The sequence below is a fragment of the Epinephelus lanceolatus genome, chromosome 11 (assembly GCF_041903045.1).
Source record: "Epinephelus lanceolatus isolate andai-2023 chromosome 11, ASM4190304v1, whole genome shotgun sequence".
NCBI classification, from domain to species: Eukaryota; Metazoa; Chordata; class Actinopteri; order Perciformes; family Serranidae; genus Epinephelus; species Epinephelus lanceolatus.
The window spans coordinates 45,325,149-45,352,500 of NC_135744.1; the positions used below are offsets into that span (position 1 = coordinate 45,325,149).

Sequence of the window (27,352 nt, forward strand, 5' to 3'; positions counted from 1 at the left end):
ACACACACGTGGTTACGTTTAGCCAACACACACACTTAGTTACGTTTAGCTAACACACACACACACGTGGTTACGTTTAGCCAACACACACACACGTGGTTACATTTAGCCAACACACACACATGGTTACATTTAGCCGACACACACACGGTTACGTTTAGCCAACACACACACACGTGGTTACGTTTAGCCAACACACACACATGGTTACGTTTAGCCAACACACACACGTGGTTACGTTTAGCCAACACACACACACGTGGTTACATTTAGCCAACACACACACATGGTTACATTTAGCCGACACACACACGTGGTTACGTTTAGCCAACACACACACATGGTTACATTTAGCCAACACACACACATGGTTACATTTAGCCAACACACACACATGTGGTTACGTTCAGCCAACACACACACGTGTTTACATTTAGCCAACACACACACGTGGTTACGTTTAGGAAAAAAGAACAGGATGTGGCTTTACAATCTTACAGGAAGTGAACACCGGCCTCCTGGGTGAAAGTCAGTGGTTGTTGGACCCAACAGCCCTCCCTCCCCACTCGGACTGCCGCTTTAACTTTCATTGTTGTCCCGCCCTGTTTCCCCCAACGCTGCAGAACGCCATTAAACTATAACAGCAACAAGCCATGTATCATGCTGATGTTTAAGGACGGCTTGTTTTGTTGGTGCCTGGAAGTCACGGCCCAAGCGCCAGTTGTCGATGACTTTTAAGTGAGACCAGGTTGTAACAAGCCATAACTTCACCTTGTTCTCGTGTTGTAGCTTCGTTCTGTTACTTAAACAAACAGCACCTCTGTGGCGACGCGTCAGATCGCTACATTCAGGCATGTTTTAATAAATATTTTGTTTGTTTGTTGACGGGTCGTCTTCTTCTGTCCTTCCAGCTAAATTCCAGAGTGGGCGGGTCTTTGATGGGGCCACCGTCGCCTTGACAACTGATTGATTGACAGCAGGCCAGGCGTGTGACACCAGACAGGAAGTTTGAGAGGAGACGAGGGGCGGGGCCACAGAGCAGTGAACTGCACAATCAACCAATCAGCTTCCTCTTCTCAGCTCCTTTGGATTTCAGCTGCACAGAGTGTAATAACGTGTGGAAACCTCTTATCTCCTCTGTCAGGATGAGGGACAGGAGCGACGCCTCCTTCACATCTGACTCCTTTAAATACCTCTTAATTAGCTCTTAATTAATTTTTAATTATATCTTAATTATCTCCTGAAATCACCTCATGATAACCTCATTAACATCGTTCATAAACGTGAGACTTATTAATAACCAGTAATGAGATATTTATCAGATTATCGAATACATCAATGGACCTGAATGTTTTAAGGGTTTTTAAAAGTTCATCTGTATTAATTAAGGGTTTTTAATCATATTAAAATAATGTTGCAGGTTGAATCATTTTTATTTGAGGTGAATTCATGAAGATATTTATATATGACGAGCTTTTAAATGAACACGATGAATCATGACTTCATATATTAATATTTTGAATTAAAACATTGTAATTAACCCCTTTAATTAAACGTACCTTCGTTACAGTGTTGTAAATTTGTTAAGATTAATTAAGGGCTTCTTAATGGGTTCTTTGTCAGTTAAGAGGGTTATAAGTGGAATTAATTACAGAATAAGTTTAGTTGTTAACGAAGCGTCACTGATTGATTTTTATTCTTCGATGATTCTATTAAAATGAAAACCTGATAAATTCTGGAGATACGAGGTTTCCACCTGACAGTGATAATAACTATAGAGAGTAAAATTATAACTGTATACACAGTCTGGGTGTCGTCATGGTTACTGATCGTTATTAGACCCATTATCTCATCGTCACTGACGTGAACCAGCTGATTAAAGAACAGATTTGTTTATTTTTACTTCCTGTTAATTGATAATAAAAAATAAATAAACAAACGACACATTTTACTGCCCGACATGAAAATATCTGTATTTATGTAATTAATTCTGATAATTGGGTCTAATAAGCGACGAGAACCTGACGCGTCTGAGTCGTAAAGTCTTCACACAGGTGAAATTTAATGTTTTATATTTAATATAATTCTAACGAGCGGTTCAGGAAACGAGGTTTGGATGTTCATCTCTCTGCTTCCATCGGGCTCGGAGAGCTCCACAGGCTTCCAGCGCTCTCCGACCTGCGATCTTCCATGAACAGCCACGCCTACACCCCCCCCCTCCCCCCCCCCCCACCCCCCACACACACAGGTGTCCTAATGAGGAGGGCCTTAACGAGGTTCCCTAACGAGCTGTCTGTCTGCTGCCTGCGCACCACTCTAGGCTTCGTTAGCAGAATAAACTTTACAACATGTTTTAGATTTAAAAGATCTGTGAGAGGAAGGAAGGAAGGAAGGAAGGAAACATGAGGAGGACAGATGACGTGCCCTGATTTTGTTTTAATGCCTAAATCATAAATAAAGTTAAATCTAATTAGAGTTTAAAACGTTTAAAGTTGCTGAGCTGTAACTCTACGCGTTGTCTCTGGACCTCCGTACGTCACATGATCACATGATCACATGATCACATGATCGGTCTCCGTGGGGATGCAGAATGACGTCTGGCTCAACAAACGGACTCCTGATTGTTTTAAGAACTGAAGTAAATAAAAGCAGTGACCAATCAGAGTCACTGTCACAATCACGTCATCTGTCACCGGGACGGCCATATTACACTCATCTGTACGGAGGCTCACAGGGGACAAAATAAGAGACGAGCCGAGAGTTTAAATTAACATAAAATGTAAAAACAATGTGACTTATTACGAATTACTGGATTTTTAAGACTAACTTTGTTTTTAGAGAAAAACAAAACTCCAGTTCTTTAATTCCAGATTTTGCAGATGTTGATTTGATTATTGACAGAAAATAAACAACTTTATTGAGACGAGTGTTTAACAGTAACAAAACATTTTGAACATCACTGAAAAGTGTCAACAACAACAACTGTCTATGAAAACAAATATATTTATATCATTATATCTGTGATAGTGACCACGATGAAACATCAGGTTTAAAAATGAAAAGTTTATATTTAAACAGATTCAGTCAAATAAATTTAATGTTTTAATTGATGTATATTTAATTAAGCTGCTGGTGCTTTTTGTTTCCTCTGAGCCTCCGTACATCAGGACACTCTGACTGTGGCGTTGGCGTGTCAGCCTTTGGATAGTGAGGTGAGATGTGGCCCCGCCCTCTTGCAGTGTTCCTGTTATTTACCCGGAGATGTGAGGTTTTAGGACGTCATGAGCAGACAGCGTGTTTCTTCCTCCTCTGCGCCGGCGTTTACTTTCTGTACAGACGATGTGATTTTCTGCATGCAGGACTTGACTTTGTGTTTTGTGTTTCCCGCTTTGGTCTCCGCTGCGTTTTGGCGTTCGCGGCTGCCATTTTGTTTTCCGGTGACTTGACTGGGACTTGTTAGCTTTGTTAGCATTCCTCACCGGGAGCTATGGTGTCTGCTAGCCGTGAGCTAACAAAACGCCAGCGGTGCCATCTTTGATATTCTGCGACTATTCTATTCTTTGACCCGTTGTGTTCGTCTCGGAGGCTTCAAGCTGCTTTTTACCGTCGGGAGAATGTAGAACTTTGTACAATCAGATTATTACTATCACATAATTATGATTATTATTATTATGGATCTATGGCGTTTGTATATTGAAGAGCTTTTTAATGTTGGATCAGACATGCAGTGCTCGCCGTCTGTAGAGAACACGTTGTGTATTATTAGCTTTATCATTTTCTCAGTATGATGTGCATTATAGCGTGTGACACCAGTTCCCTTAGCAACCGCTGAATGTGTTCGCCACAGCGCCGCTAACCTTTAATTTACTCCACATCTCAGTGCCATTTGGCGTCCCAGCTCAGGATGCACTCAGAGAAGAGAGGAGGCTGAATGTCAGGTCAAAGGTCAGCTGACGTCCTGACCTGCTCTGGGCTGCAGCGGCTCTACAGAAGCTCCAACACAGCAGTTTGAACATCACGTTAAACCTCGAACGACATTTCTATCTTAGAACAAATTTTCTGACTTGGAATGTAATCTGTAACTTAGAACATCGCTTTTAACTTTAAACATAATCTCTATCTGAGAACGTCATTTACAACATAAAACGTCATTTGTGACTCAGAATGTAATTTAGAGCATCATGTCTCATCTCATTCATATTCTCTGAAGTATTCGTAATGTTTGTTACTCAGAATGTCATTTCTATTTTAAACGTAATTTCAAATCTAGAATGTGATTTTTTAACTTACTTCAAATGTAGAACATTTCTAACTCGTAGAATGTAATTAGTGATTTAGAACATCTTTTCTAATATAGACGACCCCGGCTGCAGGTCGTCATTATGTGTTTGTTATGATGTCACAGGTTCGTCAGGCTGCCGTTAACGACTGGACGTCACCGTTATGACTCTGCTGCAGCTGCAGGTTAACGTCGGGTCGTTGTCCTTATGTCAGAACCTTCTCTCTGATATTTGGTTGATTAGCGTTCACTGGTTTTAGCTGTTAGAGTCGTGCTCGCCTCTGATTGGCCACAGGAAGTGACACATCATGTTCAGTGACAGTGTTTTGGTCAGTTTGGACTTTACACCAGAGGAGCTCAGATAAACCGTTTGTCTCTGTGGTGCAACAAAACACGGCTGCAGCTTCACGATCAAACTGACGAATCGTGTAGAGTCAACTTTGATCTGTACGTTCATAGAGAACTTAGGTACAGCTGATGCAACATGCCGCCGAACACTTCCTGTCATTACGACTTTTGCAGCAAACAAACTGTCACCAGAGTCTGTTCAAGTTTTCAGGGATTTTAAAATGAGGAGACGTCATTGTCTTCATCTGATGTGGAGCCCAAACAGGCATTGGCCTCTATGACCTGCTGCACGTCATCAAACATTAATGTGAATATTATAAAGTTGTCTCTGGGCCTGTTTGACGCTGTGCTGTGTGTAGAGACTTTCAGACTAATAATACCGACCTGACTCACGGCCCAGTTTCAGCCTCCTCAACACTTACAAAGTGTGAAGACAGTCGGGACTCCAAATGGCGCCTGCAGAGTGAATGGCTGTTTTCTAGTGTGTGTTTTCTAAAGCAACAAACTCCACTTTGACCTTTTCAAAGTTTTATTTATTCGTGCTGGAGGAACTCTTTCCGAGGAAATATCTGACGTCTTTTTTAGGTGTTTTTGCTTGAAACTGAAGAATTCATCCTAAAGCAGATTTCACTTGTTATTCTAATGTTTTTACCAGCTGTTCGGTGGCTGCTGCGTATATATTTATCTCCATCCAACCGAAGCAGAGACGATTCGTTCAGACGCACTGAAACGTTTCGTCTCTTTCAGGTGAAGCTAAAAACACCTGCAGGAAGCTTCTCTGATCCACGCCACGGGAAACAGCAGGAGGAGGGAAACTGTTAGCATCGTTAGCATTCATTAGCTGCTCCTCTGGCCACAGCTATTCAACAAGCTAACGTGCTAATTTGTGGCTAACAGCATGCATGTGTTACAGTTAGGAATGTTAATGAAGCTAACAGTGCTAACAAACTATTTCTCATAAATCTGGGCTACATGACTGAAACCAAAGCTTTCAGCTGTCTTATAATCATTATGATGTAATCAATGTAATAACATGTGTTATTATCTGCGCTATGCTAACATTAGCTCACGAGCTAACCACAAAATGTCCGTGCAAATGTGAGCCACCAACGAAACTCTACAATATATTGAAGAAAACATCTCAGATTATTTTTATTTATTTAACTGTTCATTTCAACTTTGAATTTCATTATTATAATTTGTTTTAAACAGTTCAAATCTACAACGTCACATATTTAAAAATCTCTTTTACTTTTATTAAAAAGGTCTTATTTTGTGTATAAAAAGGGTCACCATACTTTTAAAATATTTAATCTATGAAACATATCAGTCAGCTTTAAACCCTTGTGTTTGATATGTGTGTAAATACACAATAGAAACTTCTCTTTGTGTCATTAAAGCAACACATTCATCAGAAATCTGACCTGCAGACACAAACTCAGGTTCCTGAACAATATTCTGAGGATTTAAGAAAACACGTATATTTAAATTCCATCATTTGTAATATGACGTGTTCAGTTATATTTAATGTGAGGCCTCTGTGTCTGCAGGAGTGAAACATGAAATGTGTTTTATATCAGTTTATTTTTAAGATAAAATGTAAAGATATTTAATCGAAGACGTTGAACATGTCGACAGAACGTAAACTGATCTTTGTTTCATGAAGCGAACATGAACTCAGGTACAAACCAGACTCTCAACAGTGTCTGGGGAGTTTACAGAAAAGGCAATATTACAGACAGTATTTATTCATGGAACATGTATTCAGTCAGAAATCTGTGACATCATTAATTGATTAACGCTTTGATCAGATGAAAGGTTCGTTATCGGCCTGAAGCTCGTTGAGTTTAATGATCGTTTGTTTGTTTCCTTCCACACACAGAAATGAAAACAAACAATTCATAAACAAACAAACAAACAATAAACATGTATGTTTTCATTTCTGTCCTGGCTGTTTCCCGTCCACCATGTTCACGCTCTGCAGAATCAATAATCAATAATCAACAATCAATAATCGGCTCCACTCAGCTTTTTCTACTATGATGGATATTGTACTGTACTGTATTAACTGGACTCCAATGCTGCATGCTCAGTGTGTAACTGTGTGTGTGTGTGTGTGTGTGTGTGTGTGAGTGTGAGTGTGAGTGAGTGAGAGAGAGAGAGAGAGACAGACTGAGTGTGTGTGTGTGTGTGTGTGTGTTTTTAAATCTTTTTTTCTTTTGTAGTTTTTTGGAGTATTTCTCTTCTTCTTCTTCTTCTGCATCGTGTTCAAAGTGTTCCTGTAAATAAACTGAGGTGGTCAAACGCTGCCTTCTCATTGGTCCGTTTTTTTTTTTCACCTTCTTCAAACTTTGAAAACTTTATTGTTTCATCCAAAACAGCAGCGTCACACTAACAAGACTCTCAGTGCTGCATGAGGACAGAGGACTGAGTCAGGTGAGACAGCGTCACTTGCCACATGTACACAGAGACGTGAACTGACAGGAAGAGAATTATAGAAACAAAGATTTGAGATGATATAAATATTGTGACAAATATAAATCACACAAGGACGTTTTAACATCTAAATAATAAAGAGAAAAGAGAAACTATATGTTAAAAGAAATAAAGACATTAATGAGAAAATAAATAATCATTAAAATAAAAACAATGGTTTCATTATATTTTTTCAATTTGTATTTATAAAGTAAATTTAATGTAAACATATCTAAATATAAAGTATTTTATATACCAATATTATTTAACATATACTGAATTATAAATATATACATTTAAAAAGAAATATGATTAAAGTATTTATGATATGTAAATAGTATGTTGTATATTATAGATATACCTGAATTAAACAGAAAAATACAGATAGTAGAATATAATCTTCAAATAATATGAATGATTATTATAATTATTAAACTATATATTCTATAAATAACTGTATAAAATAAATATCTAGATTAAACAAATAAGGATAAATAAATAAAATGTGTTTCCTGTATAGATGTAAATATCTAGAATAAACAAAGAAAAATAATAAATAAAAAAATAAAACCTGTTACCTGTGGAGTAAATATTATTTATACAAATATCTCAAAATAAAATAAAACGATATAAATTGAAATACAATAAAATGTTTCCTGTAGAGATTCTATGGATGGAAATGTTTAGAATAAACAAATAAAATAAACAACACGTGTTTCCCGTGGAGACATTTACATAGATATCTCAGTTCCTGTTGTGACCACGTGGCGGCAGCAGCAGCTCGTTCCCGCGCTGCAGAGCCTCAACTTTGTCCCCGGAAGCGGAAGTTCTTTCCTTTCTTGTTTCTGCTTGGTTTAGAGACACACAGAGGTGAGTTCTCTCTCCGGTTAATCCTTCTTAAATCTGGTTTTCAGGTGAGCATCCGATCAGTTTTGGTGTCTGCACTTATTCTGGGATGGACACACTTTGTGTTCGCGCTTAAATTGTTTCTCTGAGTGAATCCTGACTTTAGCTTTTAGCCGTTTTTCTCCGTGTTTCTGTCCGGTCTGTCTGTCGGCGAGCCGCTGCAACACGTCGCCATTTTAGCTCTGAGGAGCGGGAAACCAGACTTATATTAATAATTATATGAAATATTAAAGGTCCGCAGAGTGACGTGTTTACCGTAGAAATAAACCAGGTGAGAAGAGCTCAGGTGAGACGCTACGGTCCGCTGTTGGGTAGAAGCTAACAGGCTAACGTTAGCATGGCGACTGTAGGTTTGCCTGCTGCGCAGTTTATTGATTTGTTAAAGGTGGAAACTGTTATTGGTGATCAATCTGATGTAAAACACAACGTTTAAATTCTCCGTGTTGAGAACGAGACGTTTGGGAGCGTCTGTGTTAGCATGGCGTCACTTAGCCGCAGCTGTAACCACCATGTGTCCATATGAACACTGTGGTTCCATTACCGGACACAGCTGAGTGCATATCTGATCACTTAAAACTGATCAGTGATCGAAGACACAGGTGCAGCAAACAGTTGAGAGTTTGTAGGTCAACATGTCTGCTGTGTGAACTCTCATATCTGAATCTAACTAAATTAGCCGCAAGTTTTAATATGAGCTTTTATTTTGAAAAGGATGTGTGTCAGACGGAGCTTTGCAGGACTGGAGCTGCTGTGTGTGTGTGTGTGTGTGTGTGTGTGTGTGTGTGTGTGTGAGAGAGTGAGTGAGTGAGTGAGTGAGAGATCCAGGATTCTCATGGTCTTGGAAAACCTGGAAAAAGTTTTGGAAAAGTTGTGAAATAATGTTTTGTGAAGTTAACTTATTGCAGCGGTGTTGGGTGGGTAATCTTCACGCCAATGTATTTCCTGTCGCTCCAGCTGTGCGACGCCGTGTGTGACATCACATGTCCATTTGAAATTTGTATTTGACATGAGGTTGATTCTTGTGCTGTGAAAGTGTCGAGTTAGGAGGGAAGGAAAAGGCATTTTAATGTCACAGAATAGTTCAATAAGTTGTTGAAAATGTGAGTGAACCCTGGTGATGTCACTCTGGTGATGTCACTCTGGTGATGTCAGTTTACTGAGTTATCTGAGAGGATCAGTATTTCCTGTCACCTGTGTCTAGTTTCAGGTGTTCGACACAGTTTTAATCCAGCGAGCAGAAATCTGATCGCACCTTAATATCCGTTAGATTTGTCATGTTGGATTCAAACGTCCTGCTGTTTGTAACATCTGTGTGACGAGCTCTTCTTCCTCCTCCTCTTCCTCAGACGATGGCTCCTCGTAAAGGGAAGGAGAAGAAGGAGGAGCAGGTGATCAGTCTGGGTCCTCAGGTGGCCGAAGGAGAAAACGTGTTTGGAGTCTGTCACATTTTCGCCTCCTTCAACGACACCTTCGTCCACGTCACCGACCTCTCCGGGAAGTAAGTGCCCTCCTCTTCCTCAGTGCAGTGGGTTCACTGATCGGCTCCCAGAGCATGACAGGAAGTATGGGTGTATCTGTTTTCTGATTGGTCGGTGTGTCACTAGGGAAACGATCTGCCGTGTGACCGGAGGGATGAAGGTGAAGGCCGACAGAGACGAGTCGTCTCCGTACGCCGCCATGTTGGCCGCTCAGGACGTCGCTCAGCGCTGCAAAGAGCTCGGGATCACCGCACTGCACATCAAGCTGAGGGCCACCGGGGGCAACAGGTAAACTCACCTGTCTGTCTGTCTGTCTGTACATCTGTCTGTCTGTCTGTACACCTGGCTGTCTGTCTGTCTGCACACCCGTCTGTCTGGCTGTACACCCGTCTGTCTGTCTGTCTGTCTGACTGAGTCAGATTTGTTCACACAGATCACAGCTGACACCAACTCATTTTAAACTTGTTCAAAAAACTGATCAGATGGTGGAGTTCATGTGTGTCCAGGAGTTTTTTGGCGGGGCTAAAAGTCTGGAGTCGTCCTTAACTCCTCCTACGATATAACATTACCACACACACACACACACACCCTTCAGCTCAGAGTGAGTGTGAGTGTGTGTGTGTGTGTGTGTGTGTGTGTGTGTGTGTGTGTGTGTGTGTGTGTGTGTGTGTGTGTACGTACATCCACACAGGTGTGTTTGCTTCACCTGGACTGTGACATCCTGCAGGTTCGTACACTCGTGAAATACCTTGAAGGCTTGAAAAGTAGTCTCCAAGTTTTCCAGGCCTGGAAACGGTCTGGAACGACAGAGGGTTTTGGATCTCTCAAACGTTGAGTCAAATCTGTTCCTTTAATCACACGTTAAAAATCTGGAGCTGCTCTGACGGCTGAAACGTCACTGAGGTCACATGACACGACCCTGACCAGCTGTCGCTCTGCTAAGCCCCGCCCCCAGTCGATGACAGGCCCTGTAACATTTGATCAGTGGCGATAATGTCTGCTCTCTGACCTGTCAGATTAAACCAACACGTCGTCGTGTCAGTTTGTGACTCGTTACTGAACCTGTGGTTAGCGGCTCAGCTCTGATGTCATAAACACGGCTCTGATGATTTGATGTTAAAATGAGTCAGTGCGGCGCCGCAGAGACGCCCAATAAAAATCTCACCTTCGTCTTCATTGTTTCTCTGTGAAAATAAAACATAATTCTTAGTAAAATCAGCACTTGAACAATATCTGTTAAAGTAATTAGATCCTGAGCAGCGCTCCTCGCTGAGGCTCCGCCTGGAAACTCTGCTCATCACTGTTATTAAAGTTATTGTTAATATTAATGAGTCATGTTAATGACAGACAACACAAATCTAACAGTGTGTGCGACTTCAGTCACACTGTGATGAACACATTAATGTGACGACCTGAACTTGCATCTTGCTTCTGAATTAACGGCAGTGAGAAGTGAAGCTGTGCTCGTCATCGTCACTGAAACCTCAGATTATTAGAGATGAGTCTGGAAAACACAGAACTGTCACAGGACACGTGTCATACGTCACATGTCAGAGACTCGTCAGGTCTGGACCGTGGACCTCATAAGATCAGGTGTGTCATGATGAAGTTATTGATTGTGTGTGTGTGTGTGTGTGTGTGTTTCAGGACGAAGACTCCAGGTCCTGGAGCTCAGTCTGCTCTCAGAGCTTTGGCTCGATCCGGCATGAAGATCGGACGCATCGGTGAGACTGACCCCGACTCTGATCAGTGATGTCACAGTGTTCATAGAAGTGATGCTGCAGTTAAATCCTCTGATGACAGAACATGAGGTCACAGTAGAGTTTATATTAGTGATGTAAAGACTCTGTCAGCTGATGACCTGTTTCAGATTTAAAACGGCTGCTTGTAATCAGATTGTAAAGTAATCAGATTACAGACAGTGTTTTTCTTTATTACATCAAACTAACTTATGGAAACATTTGATTTCATTTTCTAACAAGGTAAAGTTAAATATCATACTGTCTGTTTCCACCCGTGTGTCTGACTTCCTCTTTCTTCTTCATGTGTTTCTTCATGTGACCAGAGGACGTCACTCCGATCCCGTCAGACTCCACCAGGAGGAAGGGCGGACGCCGCGGTCGCCGTCTGTAAAACTGTACCCACGTTTTCTGACAATAAAAAAGGTTAAAGTCAGTTTGTCTCAGTCTCTTTACTTATCAATGCTCATCAATAATCTGTTCACATTTATCAATACTCATCAATAATCTGTTCACATTTATCAATACTCATCAATGATCTGTTCACATTTATCAATACTCATCAATAATCTGTTCACATTTATCAATACTCATCAATAATCTGTTCACATTTATCAATACTCATCAATAATCTGTTCACATTTATCAATACTCATCAATGATCTGTTCACATTTATCAATACTCATCAATGATCTGTAATCACTTATCAGTATCAGTCTGAAGTCTCAGTATATCTGATCAGTAGTGTGATCAGTGGAGAAATATCAGTCTCTGTTCAGACTGGAGGGTTAGACTTCAGTGATCAATAAGTTTAATCAGTTATTGATCAGTAAAAACATGATCAGACATCACTTCTTTAAACTTCTGAGTCGCAGTTTTTCTTAAAACTCGTTTCTAATTTGATGAAAGTTAAAATGTTTGAAGCAAAAATTAATAAAAAGAATTTACGGACGTTCAGATCATTAAAGTGATGTCATCAGTGATGTCATCAGTGACACTGCTGTCGCCGCAGGTCACGTGACGTCTCCTCCAGAGAACAGACGGGTGGTTTGACGTTAAATGAAGGAAAATATTTAATTTGTTAAAGTGTAAACAACAGAATACAAACAAGTAAATAAATGTTTAGGAGCTAAAGAACTTCTGTAAAAAGACGCAGAGAAAATATTTCTGATGTTTACAGTCAAAGGTTTGTCAGAATCTGACGACATGAAACAAAAACAAACGTTTAGTTTTGTTTCAAACACAAAGACTCAACTCTAATAAATTGCTACATAAACAAATATAAATAGGTGAAGCTGTTCAGTGGAGCTTTAGGTTAAAGGTCATGAGCTCTGCTTCCTGTTTCTCTATGAGGTCACTTCCTCTTCAGTGCAGATACTGACAGTCACCACAAGGTGGCGCCAAAGAAACCAAAACACTGACGTCATGAAACACTGATCAAACTGCAGTCGGTCAATGTCGCAGGAAACTGTCGGGCTCATATTTTTAGAAATAATTAACAACAAATGAAATATTTATTTTGGCCATTTTAACCCCCGACGCTCCGGCTCACGTCCACTCCTTTATAAACTGTGTGAAACTGGTTTTAGTTTTTCCTCTGAAGAAGTTGATCGTTTTTTCTGCAGCTCACAGTCGTTAATATTTTTTTAACTTTTAACCTTTAAATTACCAGGAAATAGTCCCATTGACATTCAGAATCTCTTCTGCGAGTGAGTCCTGGCCAACACAGCAGCGTAATAGTTCCCCTAAAAACACAACAGGTTAAAACAGACAACATGAAGCAAACAGTTACAAAACAGTTGGCAGTTCACTTCAAGACAGTATAATCACCAGCAGCGCTCAGTAACGGCACACGTGCATTCAGTACTCAAATAGTCCTCAATCCTACTTTTAAAATGTTCCATACTTGGCAGGTAACCCATTTTAAAATCTCTGTAACTCTCACCAGGACGACGGTGCAAATACTTTCAATTCAATCAATCAATCAATCAATCAATCAATTTTATTTATAAAGCCCAATATCACAAATCACAATTTGCCTCACAGGGCTTTACAGCATACGACATCCCTCTGTCCTTATGACCCTCACAGCTGATCAGGAAAAACTCCCCAAAAAACCCTTTAACAGGGAAAAAAACGGTAGAAACCTCAGGAAGAGCAACTGAGGAGGGATCCCTCTTCCAGGACGGACAGACGTGCAATAGATGTCGTACAGAACAGATCAGCATGATAAATTAACAGTAATCCATATGACACAATGAGACAGAGAGAGAGAGAGAGAGAGAGAGAGAGAGAGAGACAGAGAGAGAGACAGAGAAACAGAGAGAGACATCCATCATGTCCCGTCCTGTGTCTCTCCTCACATCATGTTAGTCAGGTGTCACACACACTTTGTGCACTGCACTTCGACTTTAATCTCACACCGAGGGTTTTTGCTCCGCCCCTTTTTCTCCACCCAAATAGGTCAGTGTTGTCCTGATGCACAGGCGGTGATGTCACTGGTGAAGTGGGGCGTCTGTGCTTCTTCTCAGCCAGGTCTCCATTGTTTGGTGGTCTTCCCCTCTTCCTCAGGACCTTCCTCTCGTTGCAAAGGCCAGCTGCAACTTCAGCTTTGAATTCCAGCTGTACTGACCTTTCCTGTGGGTGCTGCAGTCCATGCCTTCACCTCGACTTCATCTTCCCTCTGTCGAGAGCAATGAGTGAGTGCAGAAGATCCGCTCCACCCACAGTCTAGTGTCAGGCTGAACTTTACTTCGTTCGTCTTCGTTAATTTGTAAAGATCAAAACAAAATCCTGGTGAACAGTTTGAACATTTTATATATCTATACACACACTGTCATGCTGCCATGGTGATTCCATAATGGGACATTGCTGCCTCAGGGCAACATTTACATTTTAAGAAGTTGACATTATTTAATTAGCAAATAAATTGAGATTTACTCACTTATCGTGTGGAAATATTTTTTTGGACCCTTTTTGTGAAGCACAATTACAAAACTGTTTCCTTAGAAGGATTCTGCAAGAAAGAGTTTCAGTATGGCTTCCTGAAAGTCATGTGACAAATGAGAGCGTTGTTATTGGTTCCCTATGGGCTTCCCTCTGTGTTAAAGTCTTGCATTGTGGAGATGTGCCTGAGGGCACCAAGGTACCATCGAGGGTTAACATTAAAGTGGAACAAACAGTCTGAGGCACAAACTCAACTGATGGCTGTCAGTGTTCACATTATTGTGTCCACCCCCTGAAGGTGCAGTTCATGCTGTTGACCAGCAGGGGGCAGCGACACACTGAGTGACATCACTTCTGACTCAGGAGACGATGAACAGCAGGACACTCCTTTACGCTGATATTTAATGTGTCTGTGGGCTGCTCCTGCCCTTTAGTTTCCCATCATGCAGCTGGGTCTGTCCCTGTGGATTGTGGGTAGGAGCGTTGTGTCGCTCGACGGTTTCAACAGCAGCTCAACGTGAGATCTAACGACCCCCCTCCTGATCCACTTCCTGTTTGTAAAGGTTGAAGTCTGAGGGACATGTTGATGATGTGACGACGAGTCAGTTTGTTTTGTCTCTGAGCTCATTTTATGTTTCCTGTGTTTACATGGTTTTACATGTCGTCGTTTCTCTCTGTGCTTATTTTGTTTCTCCAGTTTTTTAAAGTCATTTTGCATTTTTATAATTCTGTGAACATTTAGTGTCTCAGTGACTGCGTGCCTCTCTGGTTTTATGGTAGTTTTGCGACTCTGAGGTTGTTTCCTAATTGTTCCATCGTCATTGTACGTCTCTGTTGATCCTTTGAAACTTACAGTGTTTGTTCACTTTGCATCTTTCTTCATCATCATCGTCAGGATGGTATGCCATAAAAAATCATAGCTGAGAGTAAAGTATGTTTTTTAAAATGACATCATATAGTATGGTAAAGAAAAAAAACTGACAGTACACTGTGTTGTCAAAGTTTTAGTGTTTTGTAAAAAAGTTATTGGAGAGTATTTAGTAACAAAAAAGATATATATATAGATATATATCTATATATAGCTATATCATATAGGACAGTATGTTTTAAGGAAAAGTCAGTGTGTCGTCAAAAACCATTTTAAAAAAAAGGTCATAATATAGTAATGTTTTTAAAAAAAGAGTCAGCAGGCGTTTCTCAAAGTCAAGAATCCTGCAGAGACAAAAGTCCTCCCTCTCATTCAGTGAACACACATTGGGCCAGACGAACAAGTGTCCTCATGTCATCATCATTCACCCTCAGCAGACTGAGGAGGTTTCAGTTTAACACTCTGTAATGTTGTTGGACAGTTTTAAACACGTGTGTCAATATTGTCAGAGTCACGTGACTTTTAGGGAGAATATATTTCTGGATCATATTTAAACAAGAATTTGCTACAATGAATAAATACTGACCCACTGTGATGAATATTTTAGGTCAGTTGAGATGTTTCTGGTCAGTCTCAGGAATATATGAAGCTTTAACATTTTGGCAATTAAATGGCTCTAAAAATTTGTCCTGTTGTTTTGGGAGAACTTGGCAGTTGAAGGGGGAATCCTTCTTTTCACTGGAGATACAAAAGGTGCTACTAACAGGTGAGGCCAGGTAGAGCCCCGCCCATACACACTGACACATTCATACCCTGATTCCTGTTCAGAGTGGAGTAAAGACAACATCTGGAAAAAATGAAATGTCGTCATAGTATAGCATGTCGTCCAAAATCATGAAAATTCCTCATAGTATAGCATGTCATCCCAAATCATGAAAATTCCTCATAGTATAGCATGTCATCCCAAATCATGAAAATTCCTCATAGTATAGCATGTCATCCCAAATCATGAAAACTCCTCATAGTATAGCATGTCGTCCGAAATCATGAAATATCGTCATAGTATAGCATGTCGTCCAAAATCATGAAATATCGTCATAGTATAGCATGTCGTCCAAAATCATGAAATATCGTCATAGTATAGTATGTCGTCCAAAATCATGAAATATCGTCATAGTATAGCATGTCGTCTAAAATCATGAAAATTCCTCATTGTATAGCATGTCATCCAAAATCATGAAAACTCCTCATAGTATAGTATGTCGTCCGAAATCATGAAATATCGTCATAGTATAGCATGTCGTCCAAAATCATGAAATATCGTCATAGTATAGTATGTTGTCCAAAATCATGAAATATCGTCATAGTATAGTATGTTGTCCAAAATCATGAAATATCATCATAGTATAGTATGTCGTCTAAAATCATGAAAACTCCTCATAGTATAGTATGTCGTCCAAAATCATGAAAACTCCTCATAGTATAGTATGTCGTCCGAAATCATGAAATATCGTCATAGTATAGCATGTCGTCCAAAATCATGAAATATCGTCATAGTATAGTATGTTGTCCAAAATCATGAAATATCGTCATAGTATAGCATGTCGTCCAAAATCATGAAATATCATCATAGTATAGCATGTTGTCCAAAATCGTGAAATATCGTCATAGTATAGCATGTCGTCCAAAATTATGAAAAATCGTCACAGTATAGCATGTCATCCAAAATAATGAAAAATCGTCATAGTATAGCATTTCGTCCAAAATCGTGAAAAAGTCATAGTATAGCATTTCGTCCAAAATCGTGAAATATCGTCATAGTATAGCATGTCGTCTAAAATCATGAAAATTCCTCATAGTATAGCATGTCGTCTAAAATCGTGAAAAAAAGTCATATTATAGTATGTCATCAAAAATCATGAAAAAAAAGTCATAGTATAGCATGTCGTCTAAAATCGTGAAAAAAAGTCATATTATAGTATGTCGTCCAAAATCATGAAATATCGTCATAGTATAGCATGTCGTCCCAAATCATGAAAATTCCTCATAGTATAACATGTCATTTAAAATCATGAAAATTCCTCATAGTATAGCATGTCGTCCAAAATCATGAAAATTCCTCATAGTATAACATGTCGTCCCAAATCATGAAATATCGTCATAGTATAGCATGTCGTCCCAAATCATGAAAATTCCTCATAGTATAACATGTCATCTAAAATCATGAAAATTCCTCATAGTATAGCATGTCGTCCAAAATCATGAAATATCGTCATAGTATAGCATGTCGTCTAAAATCATGAAAATTCCTCATAGTATAGCATGTCGTCCAAAATCATGAAAATTCCTCATAGTATAACATGTCGTCCGAAATCATGAAATATCGTCATAGTATAGCATGTCGTCCGAAATCATGAAATATCGTCATAGTATAGCATGTCGTCCCAAATCATGAAAATTCCTCATAGTATAGTATGTCATCCCAAATCATGAAAACTCCTCGTAGTATAGTATGTCGTCCAAAATCATGAAATATCATCATAGTATGGCATGTCGTCCGAAATCATGAAATATCATCATAGTATAGCATGTCGTCCCAAATCATGAAAAATCATCCTAGTATAGCATGTTGTCCAAAATCATGAAATATCGTCATAGTATAGCATGTCGTCTAAAATCATGAAAATTCCTCATAGTATAGCATGTCGTCCCAAATCATGAAAACTCCTCGTAGTATAGTATGTCGTCCGAAATCATGAAATATCATCATAGTATAGCATGTCATCCCAAATCATGAAAACTCCTCGTAGTATGGTATGTCGTCCCAAATCATGAAATGTCTTCATAGTATAGCATGTCATCCAAAATCAAGAAATATCGATGATGAAAATTCGTCGTAGTATAGCATGTCGTACAAAATCATGAAATATCGTCATACTGTAGCATGTCGTCCGAAATCATAAAAATTCCTCATAGTATAGTATGTCGTCCAAACTCGTGAAAAATTTTCATAGTATAGCATTTCGTCCAAAATCGTGAAAAAGTCATAGTATAGCATGTCGTCTAAAATCGTGAAAAAAAGTCATATTATAGTATGTCATCCAAAATCATTAAATATCGCCATAGTATAGCATGTCGTCCAAAATTGTGAAAAATCATCCTAGTATAGCATGTCGTCCAAAATCATGAAATATCGTCATAGTATAGCATGTCGTCCAAAATCGCGAAAAATCATCTTAGTATAGCCTCATCTTGTCTCGTCTCGTCGTCCTCCGCTTATCCAGGTCCGGGTCGCGGGGGCAGCAGCCTCAGCAAAGAAGCCCAGACAGTCCTCTTCCCAGCCACCTCCCTCAGCTCTTCCGAGGGAACCCCGAGGCGTTCCCAGGCCAGCCGGGTTATGTAATCCCTCCAGCGTGTCCTGGGGCGGCCCCGAGGTCTCCTCCCAGATGGACATGCCCGAAATACCTCCCAAGGGAGGCGTCCAGAAGGCATCCTTACCAGATGCCCGAACCACCTCAACTGGCTCCTCTCGATGTGGAGGAGCAGCGGCTCTACTCCGAGTCCCTCCCGGATGACCGAGCTCCTCACCCTATCTCTAAGGCTGAGCCCAGCCACCCTGCGGAGGAAACTCATTTCGGCCGCTTGTACTCGCGATCTCATTCTTTCGGTCACTACCCAGAGCTCGTGACCATAGGTGAGGGTTGGAACGTAGATCAACCGGTAAATCGACAGCTTCGCTTTCTGGCTAAGCTCCCTTTTCACCGCAACGGACCAGTTAAGCGTCCACATCACTGCTGACGCTGCCCCAATCCACCTGTCAATCTCCCGCTCCATCCTACCCTCACTCGTGAACAAGAGCCCGAGATACTTAAACTCCTCCACCTGAGGCAGGACCTCCCCCCCGACCTGGAGTGGGCAATCCACCCTTTTCCGGCTGAGGACCATGGCCTCAGACTTGGAGGTGCTGATTCTCATCCCAGCCGCTTCACACTCGGCTGCGTTCGATGGAGCTAGGAGGACCACATCATCCGCAAATAGCAGGGACGAGATCCTCCTGTCACCAAACCTGACCCCCTCCACCCCTCGGCTGCGCCTAGAAATTCTGTCCATGAAAGTTATGAACAGAACTGGTGACAAAGGGCAGCCCTGGCGGAGTCCAACCCTCACCGGGAACAGGTCCGACTTACTGCCAGCCACGCGAACCAGACTCGTGCTCCTTCGGTACAGGGACCAACCCCATACTCCTGGAGCACCCCCCACAGGATGCCCCTGGGGACACGGTCGTAAGCCTTCTCCAAATCCACAAAACACATGTGGACTGGTTGGGCGAACTCCCATACCCCCTCCAGCACCCCGGTGAGGGTAAAGAGCTGGTCCACGGTTCTGCGTCCAGGACGAAAACCACATTGCTCCTCCTCAATCTGAGGTTCAACTATCGACTGGACCCTCTTCTCCAGCACCCTGGCGTAGACCTTACCGGGTAGGCTGAGGAGTGTGATCCCCCTATAGTTGGAACGCACCCTCTGGTCCCCTTTCTTGAAGATGGGGACCACCACCCCGGTCTGCCACTCCAGAGGCACTGCCCCCGATGTCCACGCAATGTTGCAGAGGCGTGTCAGCCAGGACAGCCCTACAACATCCAGAGCCTTGAGATATCCAGGGCAAATCTCGTCCACCCCCGGGGGCCCCGCCGCCGCGCAGTTCCTTCACTACCTTGGCGACTTCTGCCCCCGAAATTGGACGACCTGCCCCTGAGACCTCCAGCTCTGTTTCCTCACTGGAATACGTGTTGGTGGGATTGAGGAGCTCCTCAAAGTATTCCTTCCACCGTCCGACAATGTCCCCAGTTGACGTCAGCAGCTCCCCGCCCCCACTGTAAACAGTGTGAGCAATGCGCCGGACGGTTTGCCAGAACCTTTTTGGAGCCGATCGATAGTCTTTCTCCATGGCCTCACCGAACTCCTCCCACGCCCGAGTTTTTGCCTCCACAGCTGCTGCGCTCCTGGTGTCCACCAGCGGGTTCGGGGGTTACCGCCACGACTGGCCCCCGCGGCCTTGCAGCCACAGCTCGCAACAGCCGCCTCGACAATGGCAGAGCGGAACAAGGCCCATTCGGACTCAATGTCCCCCTCCACCCTCGGCGCGCGGTCGAAGCTCTCCCGGAGGTGGGAGTTGAAGATCATCTTGACAGGTTCTTCCGCCAGGCGTTCCCAGCAGACCCTCACTGCTCGTTTGGGCCTGCCAGGTCTGCGCAGCGTCCTCCCCTGCCACCTGATCCAACTCACCACCAGGTGGTGATCAGTTGACAGCTCTGCTCCTCTCTTCACCCGAGTGTCCAGAACATATGGTCGCAGGTCAAATGACACGACTACAAAGTCAATCATTGACCTGCGACCTAGGCTGTCCTGGTGCCACGTGCACCGATGGACATCCTTATGCTCAAACATGGTGTTAGTTATGGCCAAACTGCGACCCGCACAGAAGTCCAATAACTGCACACCACTCGGGTTCAGATCGGGCAGTCACGCCCCTCCAGGTCCTGCTGTCATTGCCCACGTGAGCGTTGAAGTCCCCCAGCAGAACAATGGAGTCCCCGGTCGGGGCACTGTCCAGCACCCATCCCAGGGCCTCCAAAAAGGGCGGGTACTCTGAACTGCTGTTCAGTGCATAAGCGCAGACAACAGTCAGGACCCGTTCCCCGACCCGAAGGCGCAGGGAAGCAACCCTTTCGTCCACTGGGGTAAACCCCAACGTACAGGCAGAGAGTCTGGGGGCTATCAGAAAGCCCACCCCGGCCCTCCGCCTCTCAACCGGAGCAACGCCAGCAAAGGAGAGAGTCCAACCCCTCTCAAGGACTTGGGTTCCAGAGCTGGAACTATGTGTCGAGGTGAGGCCGACTATATCTAGCCGGTAGCGCTCAACCTCTTCCACAAGCTCCGGCTCCTTCCCCGCCAGAGAGGTGACATTCCATGTCCCAAGAGCCAACTTCCATAGCCAAGGATTGGACTGCCAAGGCCCCTGCCTTGGTCTGCTGCCCGATCCACATTGCACCGAACCCTTCTGGATCCCCCTGCGGGTGGTGGGCCTGCAGGGGGACGAGCCCATGTAGCTGGTTCGGGCTGGGCCCGGCCAGACCCCATGGGCGAAGGCCCAGCCACCAGGCGCTCGACCACGGGCCCCAACCCCAGGCCTGGCTCCAGGGCCTTAGTATCTTAATAAAGCATGTCGTCCAAAATCATGAAAAAAAGTCATAGTATAGCATTTCGTCCAAAATCGTAAAAAAAAGTCATAGCATAGCATTTCGTCCAAAATCGTAAAAAAAACGTCATAGTATAGCATTTCGTCCAAAATCGTAAAAAAAAAGTCATAGTATAGCATGTCATCCAAAATTGTAAAAAAAACGTCATAGTATAGCATGTCGTCCAAAATCGTAAAAAAAAAGCCATAGTATAGCATTTCGTCCAAAATCGTAAAAAAAAAAGTCATAGCATAGGATGTCGTCCAAAATCGTAAAAAAAAAAGTCATAGTATAGCATTTCGTCCAAAATCGTAAAAAAAAGTCATAGTATAGCATTTTGTCCAAAATCGTAAAAAAAAAAGTCATAGTATAGCATGTCGTCCAAAATCGTAAAAAAAGTCATAGTATAGCATTTCGTCCAAAATCGTAAAAAAAAGTCATAGTATAGCATTTCGTCCAAAATCGTAAAAAAAAAAAGTCATAGTATAGCATGTCATCCAAAATCGTAAAAAAAAAAGTCATAGTATAGCATGTCATCCAAAATCGTAAAAAAAAAGTCATAGTATAGCATGTCATCCAAAATCGTAAAAAAAAAGGTCATAGTATAGCATGTCGTCCAAAATCGTGAAAAAAAGTCATAGTATAGCATTTCGTCCAAAATCGTAAAAAAAACGTCATAGTATAGTATTTTGTCCAAAATCGTAAAAAAAAAAAAATCATAGTATAGCATTTCATCCAAAATCGTCAAAAATCGTCATAGTATAGCATTTCGTCCAAAATCGTGAAAAATCATCATAGTATAGCATGTCGTCCAAAATCGTAAAAAAAAGTCATAGTATAACATGTCGTCCAAAATCGTTAAAAAAAGTCATAGTATAGTATGTCGTCCAAAATCGTTAAAAAAAGTCATAGTATAGCATGTCGTCCAAAATCGTTAAAAAACGTCATAGTATAGCATGTCGTCCAAAATCGTTAAAAAAAGTCATAGTATAGCATGTTGTCCAAAATCGTTAAAAAACGTCATAGTATAGCATTTCGTCCAAAATCGTTAAAAAAAGTCATAGTATAGCATGTCGTCCAAAATCGTTAAAAAACGTCATAGTATAGCATTTCATCCAAAATCGTGAAAAAAAAGTCATAGTATAGCATTTCGTCCAAAATCGTAAAAAGAAAGTCATAGTATAGCATGTCCTCCAAAATCGTAAAAAAAAAAGTCATAGTATAACATGTCGTCCAAAATCGTGAAAAAACGTCATAGTATAGCATGTCGTCCAAAATCGTAAAAAAAAAAAGTCATAGTATAGCATTTCGTCCAAAATCGTAAAAAAAAAGTCATAGTATAGCATTTCGTCCAAAATCGTAAAAAAAAAAGTCATAGTATAGCATGTCGTCCAAAATCGTGAAAAAACGTCATAGTATAGCATGTCGTCCAAAATCGTAAAAAAAAGTCATAGTATAGTATGTCGTCCAAAATCGTTAAAAAAAGTCATAGTATAGCATGTCGTCCAAAATCGTTAAAAAAAGTCATAGTATAGCATGTCGTCCAAAATCGTTAAAAAAAGTCGTAGTATAGCATGTTGTCCAAAATCGTTAAAAAAAGTCATAGTATAGCATGTCGTCCAAAATCGTTAAAAAACGTCATAGTATAGCATTTTGTCCAAAATTGTGACAAAACGTCATAGTATAGCATGTCCTCCAAAATCGTAAAAAAAAAAGTCATAGTATAACATGTCGTCCAAAATCGTGAAAAAACGTCATAGTATAGCATTTTGTCCAAAATTGTAAAAAAAAAAAAGTCATAGTATAGCATTTCGTCCAAAATCGTAAAAAAAAAGTCACAGTATAGCATTTCGTCCAAAATCATAAAAAAATGTCATAGTATAGCATTTCGTCCAAAATTGTAGAAAAAAAGTCATAGTATAGTATGTCGTCCAAAATCTTTAAAAAACGTCATAGTATAGCATTTCGTCCAAAATCGTGAAAAAAACGTCATAGTATAGCATGTCGTCCAAAATCGTGAAAAATCATCATAGTATAGCATTTCGTCCAAAATTGTGACAAAACGTCATAGTATAGTATGTCGTCCAAAATCGTAAAAAAAAGTCATAGTATAGTATGTCGTCCAAAATCGTTAAAAAACGTCATAGTATAGCATTTCGTCCAAAATCGTGAAAAAAACGTCACAGTATAGCATGTCGTCCAAAATCGTGAAAAATCATCATAGTATAGCATTTCGTCCAAAATTGTGACAAAACGTCATAGTATAGCATGTCCTCCAAAATCGTAAAAAAAAAAGTCATAGTATAGCATTTCGTCCAAAATCGTAAAAAAATGTCATAGTATAGCATTTCGTCCAAAATCGTAAAAAAAAAGTCATAGTATAGTATGTCGTCCAAAATCGTGAAAAAACGTCATAGTATAGCATGTCGTCCAAAATCGTGAAAAAAAGTCATAGTATAGCATTTCGTCCAAAATCGTGAAAAAAAGTCATAGTATAGCATTTCGTCCAAAATTGTGACAAAACGTCATAGTATAGCATGTCGTCCAAAATCGTAAAAAAAAGTCATAGTATAACATGTCGTCCAAAATCGTTAAAAAACGTCATAGTATAGCATGTCGTCCAAAATCGTTAAAAAACGTCATAGTATAGCATGTCGTCCAAAATCGTTAAAAAAAGTCATAGTATAGCATGTCGTCCAAAATCGTTAAAAAACGTCATAGTATAGCATGTCGTCCAAAATCGTTAAAAAACGTCATAGTATAGCATGTCGTCCAAAATCGTTAAAAAACGTCATAGTATAGCATTTCGTGAAAAGACGTCAGGACTCTGAGAGACTCTCACACACAACAATCAGACAAGTTTCTGTAGCTTCAGACCCGTCTTCTTTGTCTCTGTGGTTCTCGGAGCTGATTGGCCTCAGAGATGGTCCAGTGGTGAAGGTCCTCGAAAGGTGATCTGGAGCTGCAGGGTCAAAGGATCCGCCTCAGGTGCCACACAGCAGTGTTTGTGACGAGTGAGTGTGAGGGTCCATTTATCGGGACGCTGCATTGCGCTCATTTCGCTTCAGTTTCAACTTGTGAATTTCTACCGTGGACCAACGAGGAGGAAACAGAACACACAAGTACAACTGAGCCCAGGGGGTCGAGCTAGCTACGTTAGCTAGCCTGACGGGCATGTGTTTTTTTTATTTGTTGCTTTTGTTGTCACATTAAATGTTTGTGTGTTAGTCTGCAGGCTGATCACATGACCTTCATCTGCAGGGAATCGGCCTTATTTAAGCTTTAATGAGTGGAGGCTCAAAGATGTGATGTAGGATGTTAAAAAAATCTTTGTCAGAAAAAAGATCAAAGTTAAGTATGTCGACAAAACTGAGGAGAGGCTGTCAAAATATGTCATGCTTTTATTCCCATAGTGTGACATGTCGAGAGTCACAGGAGTGTCGTCAGAAATCATGAAAAAGACAAATTATAGTTTAATAAAATCCTGTTATAAAAGAAGTTACAGTAAATAATGTCATGAAAACATTCTGAGTGGTAACAAGTAAAGGAGCAGTGTCGTCACATCGTTGTTGTCGTGCGTCTGTTTTGGTCACTCTACATCATTGTAGTTCTGAGGTCGTTTGGCGCCCCCTTGTGGTCGTTTGGCATTTCTGACCTGCTTTTTACGAAGTGTAGTTGTTTTGAATAAAGTCTGCCGACAGTTTGAATTCATGTTGAAGCTTTAATGTTTCCACAGAACAAACTCTGTTTACAATATTTAAATAAGACAGGAAGCAGAAAAATAACAAATGATAGAAAAATAATAAAGATTTAAGACGATAAACGAGAAGGCAACTTTAACCCACGACTGACTGCAGGAGGGTTTGTTCTTTATTTAGACATGTTACTCCTCAGCCTGAAGGCTCCGCTCCTCCTCCTCCTCTCCATCCTTCTCCTCCTCTGCTGCTCCATCCTTCTCCTCCTCTGCTGCTCCATCCTTCTCCTCCTCCTCTCCATGCTTCTCCTCCTCTGCTGCTCCATCCTTCTCCTCCTCCTCCTCTCCATCCTTCTCCTCCTCTCCGGTGGAGGAGGAGGAGGGGTTCTCTCCATCATAGATGATGTCTTCAGGGTTGGGAGCAGGAGGACAGAAATCCTCCTCAGGAAGGATCTTCTGGAAGATGGACTCGGCCTGAACACGAAGACAAACGGAGAAATAATCAGTGTTTATCTTTATTGTCAGCGTTACAATCTGCTGTCACTCGTTTTACATTGACATGTCATAATCAATGTAAATATTTGGCTGTGTAAATGTGACAGACGGACAGATTTATACATGTTGGTTCATACTGTGCTAAATTTATTAAACTATCCTGAACTGACATCAACTCATACTGCAGTCAGATCAGGTCACAGAGCAGCCTCTGTCATTAAGTCATAGAAAATACTATCATGTCACAGTTTAGTTAAGAGTCATAATATAGCTGATATGAATAAAATAAAGTACATCATGCCAAAAAAATCACAGGACATCAAAGTGTAGTAAATTTAAGAAGTCGCAGTATATTAAAAAAAAGTATTATTATTATTATTATAATTAATAATTTAACATAAAAAGTTACAGTACAGTATGTCAAAAACAGTCATACTGTCGTATGACATAAAAGAGTCATAGCGTGGTATCTTAGAAAATCAAAGTACGGTATATTTAAAAATTATTCTATGTTAAAGAATGTCACAGTAAATTACACTGGAAAAAATCATAAAGTACATTTAAAAGTCACTGTAATATATATTTAGTTCAGTCATAAAATGTCAGTAGAGTATGTTACAAATGTCATATTGTTGTATGACAGTAAAATATAGTGTGTCAAAATCATAAGAAGTCATATAATATCATGTTTAATCATCTAAAATGTAAAAGTATAGTATGTAACAAAAGTGTCGGATCAGGTGTCAGGTGATCTGTCAGAGTGACGACAAGATGATGTCACTGTGCAGTAAAACATTCGGACATATTTTTATCCACAGAAGACCTCAAACACTTCCTGTTGCTGCAGCTTCACATTAAAACGTTTCACTGGTCAAACTGAGACTTTTATTGTGAAGTCGTCACAGGAAGTAGTGTTCTTCAGTGGGATCAGTGTTTATCAGCAGTGTGAGTAAATCAGCCTCAGTGTATCTGATTGTTTCATTTGTTTATCAGTTTATTTACTTTGTTTACGCTGTAAACAACAATGATCCTGATCACCGTCCTGCTGATGAAGCTGAGCTGTGATGTCACAGACTCTCTCCTCACTGATTGGTTGAACGTCATTACGGCTCTGGACTACAAACATGTCTCCTCTACGCTCACCTGTTTGATAGCGTGTTCGTGTCCCAGAGCTCCGTCAGGTCCAGAGCACATGTACACGTTAGACGGGAGGTCATGACCTTCCACCTCCAGCCCCGAACCGTCGGCCATGTTGAAGTACATACACCAGAGGACAGATGGACAGATCTCTGTGGACGGACGGACGGACAGACAGACAGACTGGTGTTAGTCACCTGCTGGTTTCTCTTCATCATAACATTCAAATAATCTACAGTACATGGTGAGGTCTTAGCCCTGCCCCCTCCAGGTGTTCATACCTGTCCTGTATGAAGTGGAGGAAGTACTCAGACCTGTTACTCCAGTAAAAATACCTCAGTGTAATCTGAGTACTCTGTGACGTCTCTGCAGCTTCAGACACAGGTCAGTAAACAGAAGTATCGAGTATCACGACCTCAACAACACCTCAGTTACTTCCATTCATGTAACTGTTTTTCAAAACATTCAAAATGGTGGAAGATCTCGCAGGCGGAGCTTCATGAGCTGCATGTGTCACCTGAATGTCAATTCAATCCGACTAACAGTGTGAGGGCCGTGGCCTTTTACAAGTCCTATTGATAACCGTTAATCACAGCGCCACCATGTGGCCGATGTGAATCATATTTCTTGGGAAGCGTCTGCACATCACGTCCAGCTTTTTGGTCGTGTTTCATGTTTCTGGTTCAAAACAGTTTAAAATCAATTACGACCTCATCATACGATCAGTTCATGACTTGACTTGACTACT

At 41.1% G+C, this 27,352-nt stretch overlaps 3 protein-coding genes across 7 annotated transcripts in view; 2 read left to right on the forward strand and 1 right to left on the reverse strand.

Moving 5' to 3' along the window:
* camk2a (calcium/calmodulin-dependent protein kinase II alpha) overlaps positions 1 to 6,931 on the forward strand; it is a 65,278-nt gene extending 58,347 nt beyond the window's left edge. For all 4 annotated transcript variants that reach the window (XM_078172712.1, XM_078172711.1, XM_033639396.2 and 1 more), the window contains one exon: positions 912 to 6,931. Coding sequence is in view for 2 of the 4 variants with exons in the window: in XM_078172711.1 (XP_078028837.1) it covers positions 912 to 915 (4 nt within the window). In the remaining 2 variants the exon portion in view is untranslated. The remainder of the gene's footprint in view (positions 1 to 911) is intronic.
* An 896-nt stretch (positions 6,932 to 7,827) lies between these two features.
* On the forward strand, positions 7,828 to 11,661 carry rps14 (ribosomal protein S14). Of its 2 annotated transcripts, none has more exons than XM_033635615.2 (5): positions 7,828 to 7,972; positions 9,355 to 9,506; positions 9,613 to 9,774; positions 11,134 to 11,210; positions 11,552 to 11,661. In XM_033635615.2, exons 2-5 carry the CDS (start codon positions 9,358 to 9,360, stop codon positions 11,617 to 11,619), a joined length of 456 nt encoding a protein of 151 aa, XP_033491506.1. In that variant the 5' UTR covers positions 7,828 to 7,972; positions 9,355 to 9,357; the 3' UTR covers positions 11,620 to 11,661. The 2 variants fall into 2 exon arrangements, with proteins under 2 accessions (XP_033491506.1, XP_078028842.1); XM_078172716.1 differs by lacking the exon at positions 7,828 to 7,972 and adding an exon at positions 7,992 to 8,016.
* Positions 11,662 to 24,985: 13,324 nt separating this feature from the next.
* Positions 24,986 to 27,352, reverse strand: part of chm (CHM Rab escort protein) — a 26,907-nt gene continuing 24,540 nt past the window's right edge. The window contains exons 16-17 of the mRNA XM_033610195.2: positions 26,611 to 26,756; positions 24,986 to 25,446 (exon numbers count right to left, since the gene is read on the reverse strand). Of these exons, the coding sequence (XP_033466086.2) occupies positions 25,162 to 25,446; positions 26,611 to 26,756 (431 nt within the window). The 3' untranslated portion in view covers positions 24,986 to 25,161. The remainder of the gene's footprint in view (positions 25,447 to 26,610; positions 26,757 to 27,352) is intronic.

What these genes read in the sequence shown, in the direction of transcription:
- rps14 (XM_033635615.2), top strand. Translation starts at nt 9,358, where the DNA reads ATGGCTCCTCGTAAAGGGAAGGAGAAGAAGGAGGAGCAGGTGATCAGT. An exon ending in GTCACCGACCTCTCCGGGAA is followed by an intron (nt 9,507 to 9,612) that starts GTAAGTGCCCTC and finishes GTGTGTCACTAG; the next exon opens with GGAAACGATCTGCCGTGTGA. An exon ending in AGGGCCACCGGGGGCAACAG is followed by an intron (nt 9,775 to 11,133) that starts GTAAACTCACCT and finishes TGTGTGTTTCAG; the next exon opens with GACGAAGACTCCAGGTCCTG.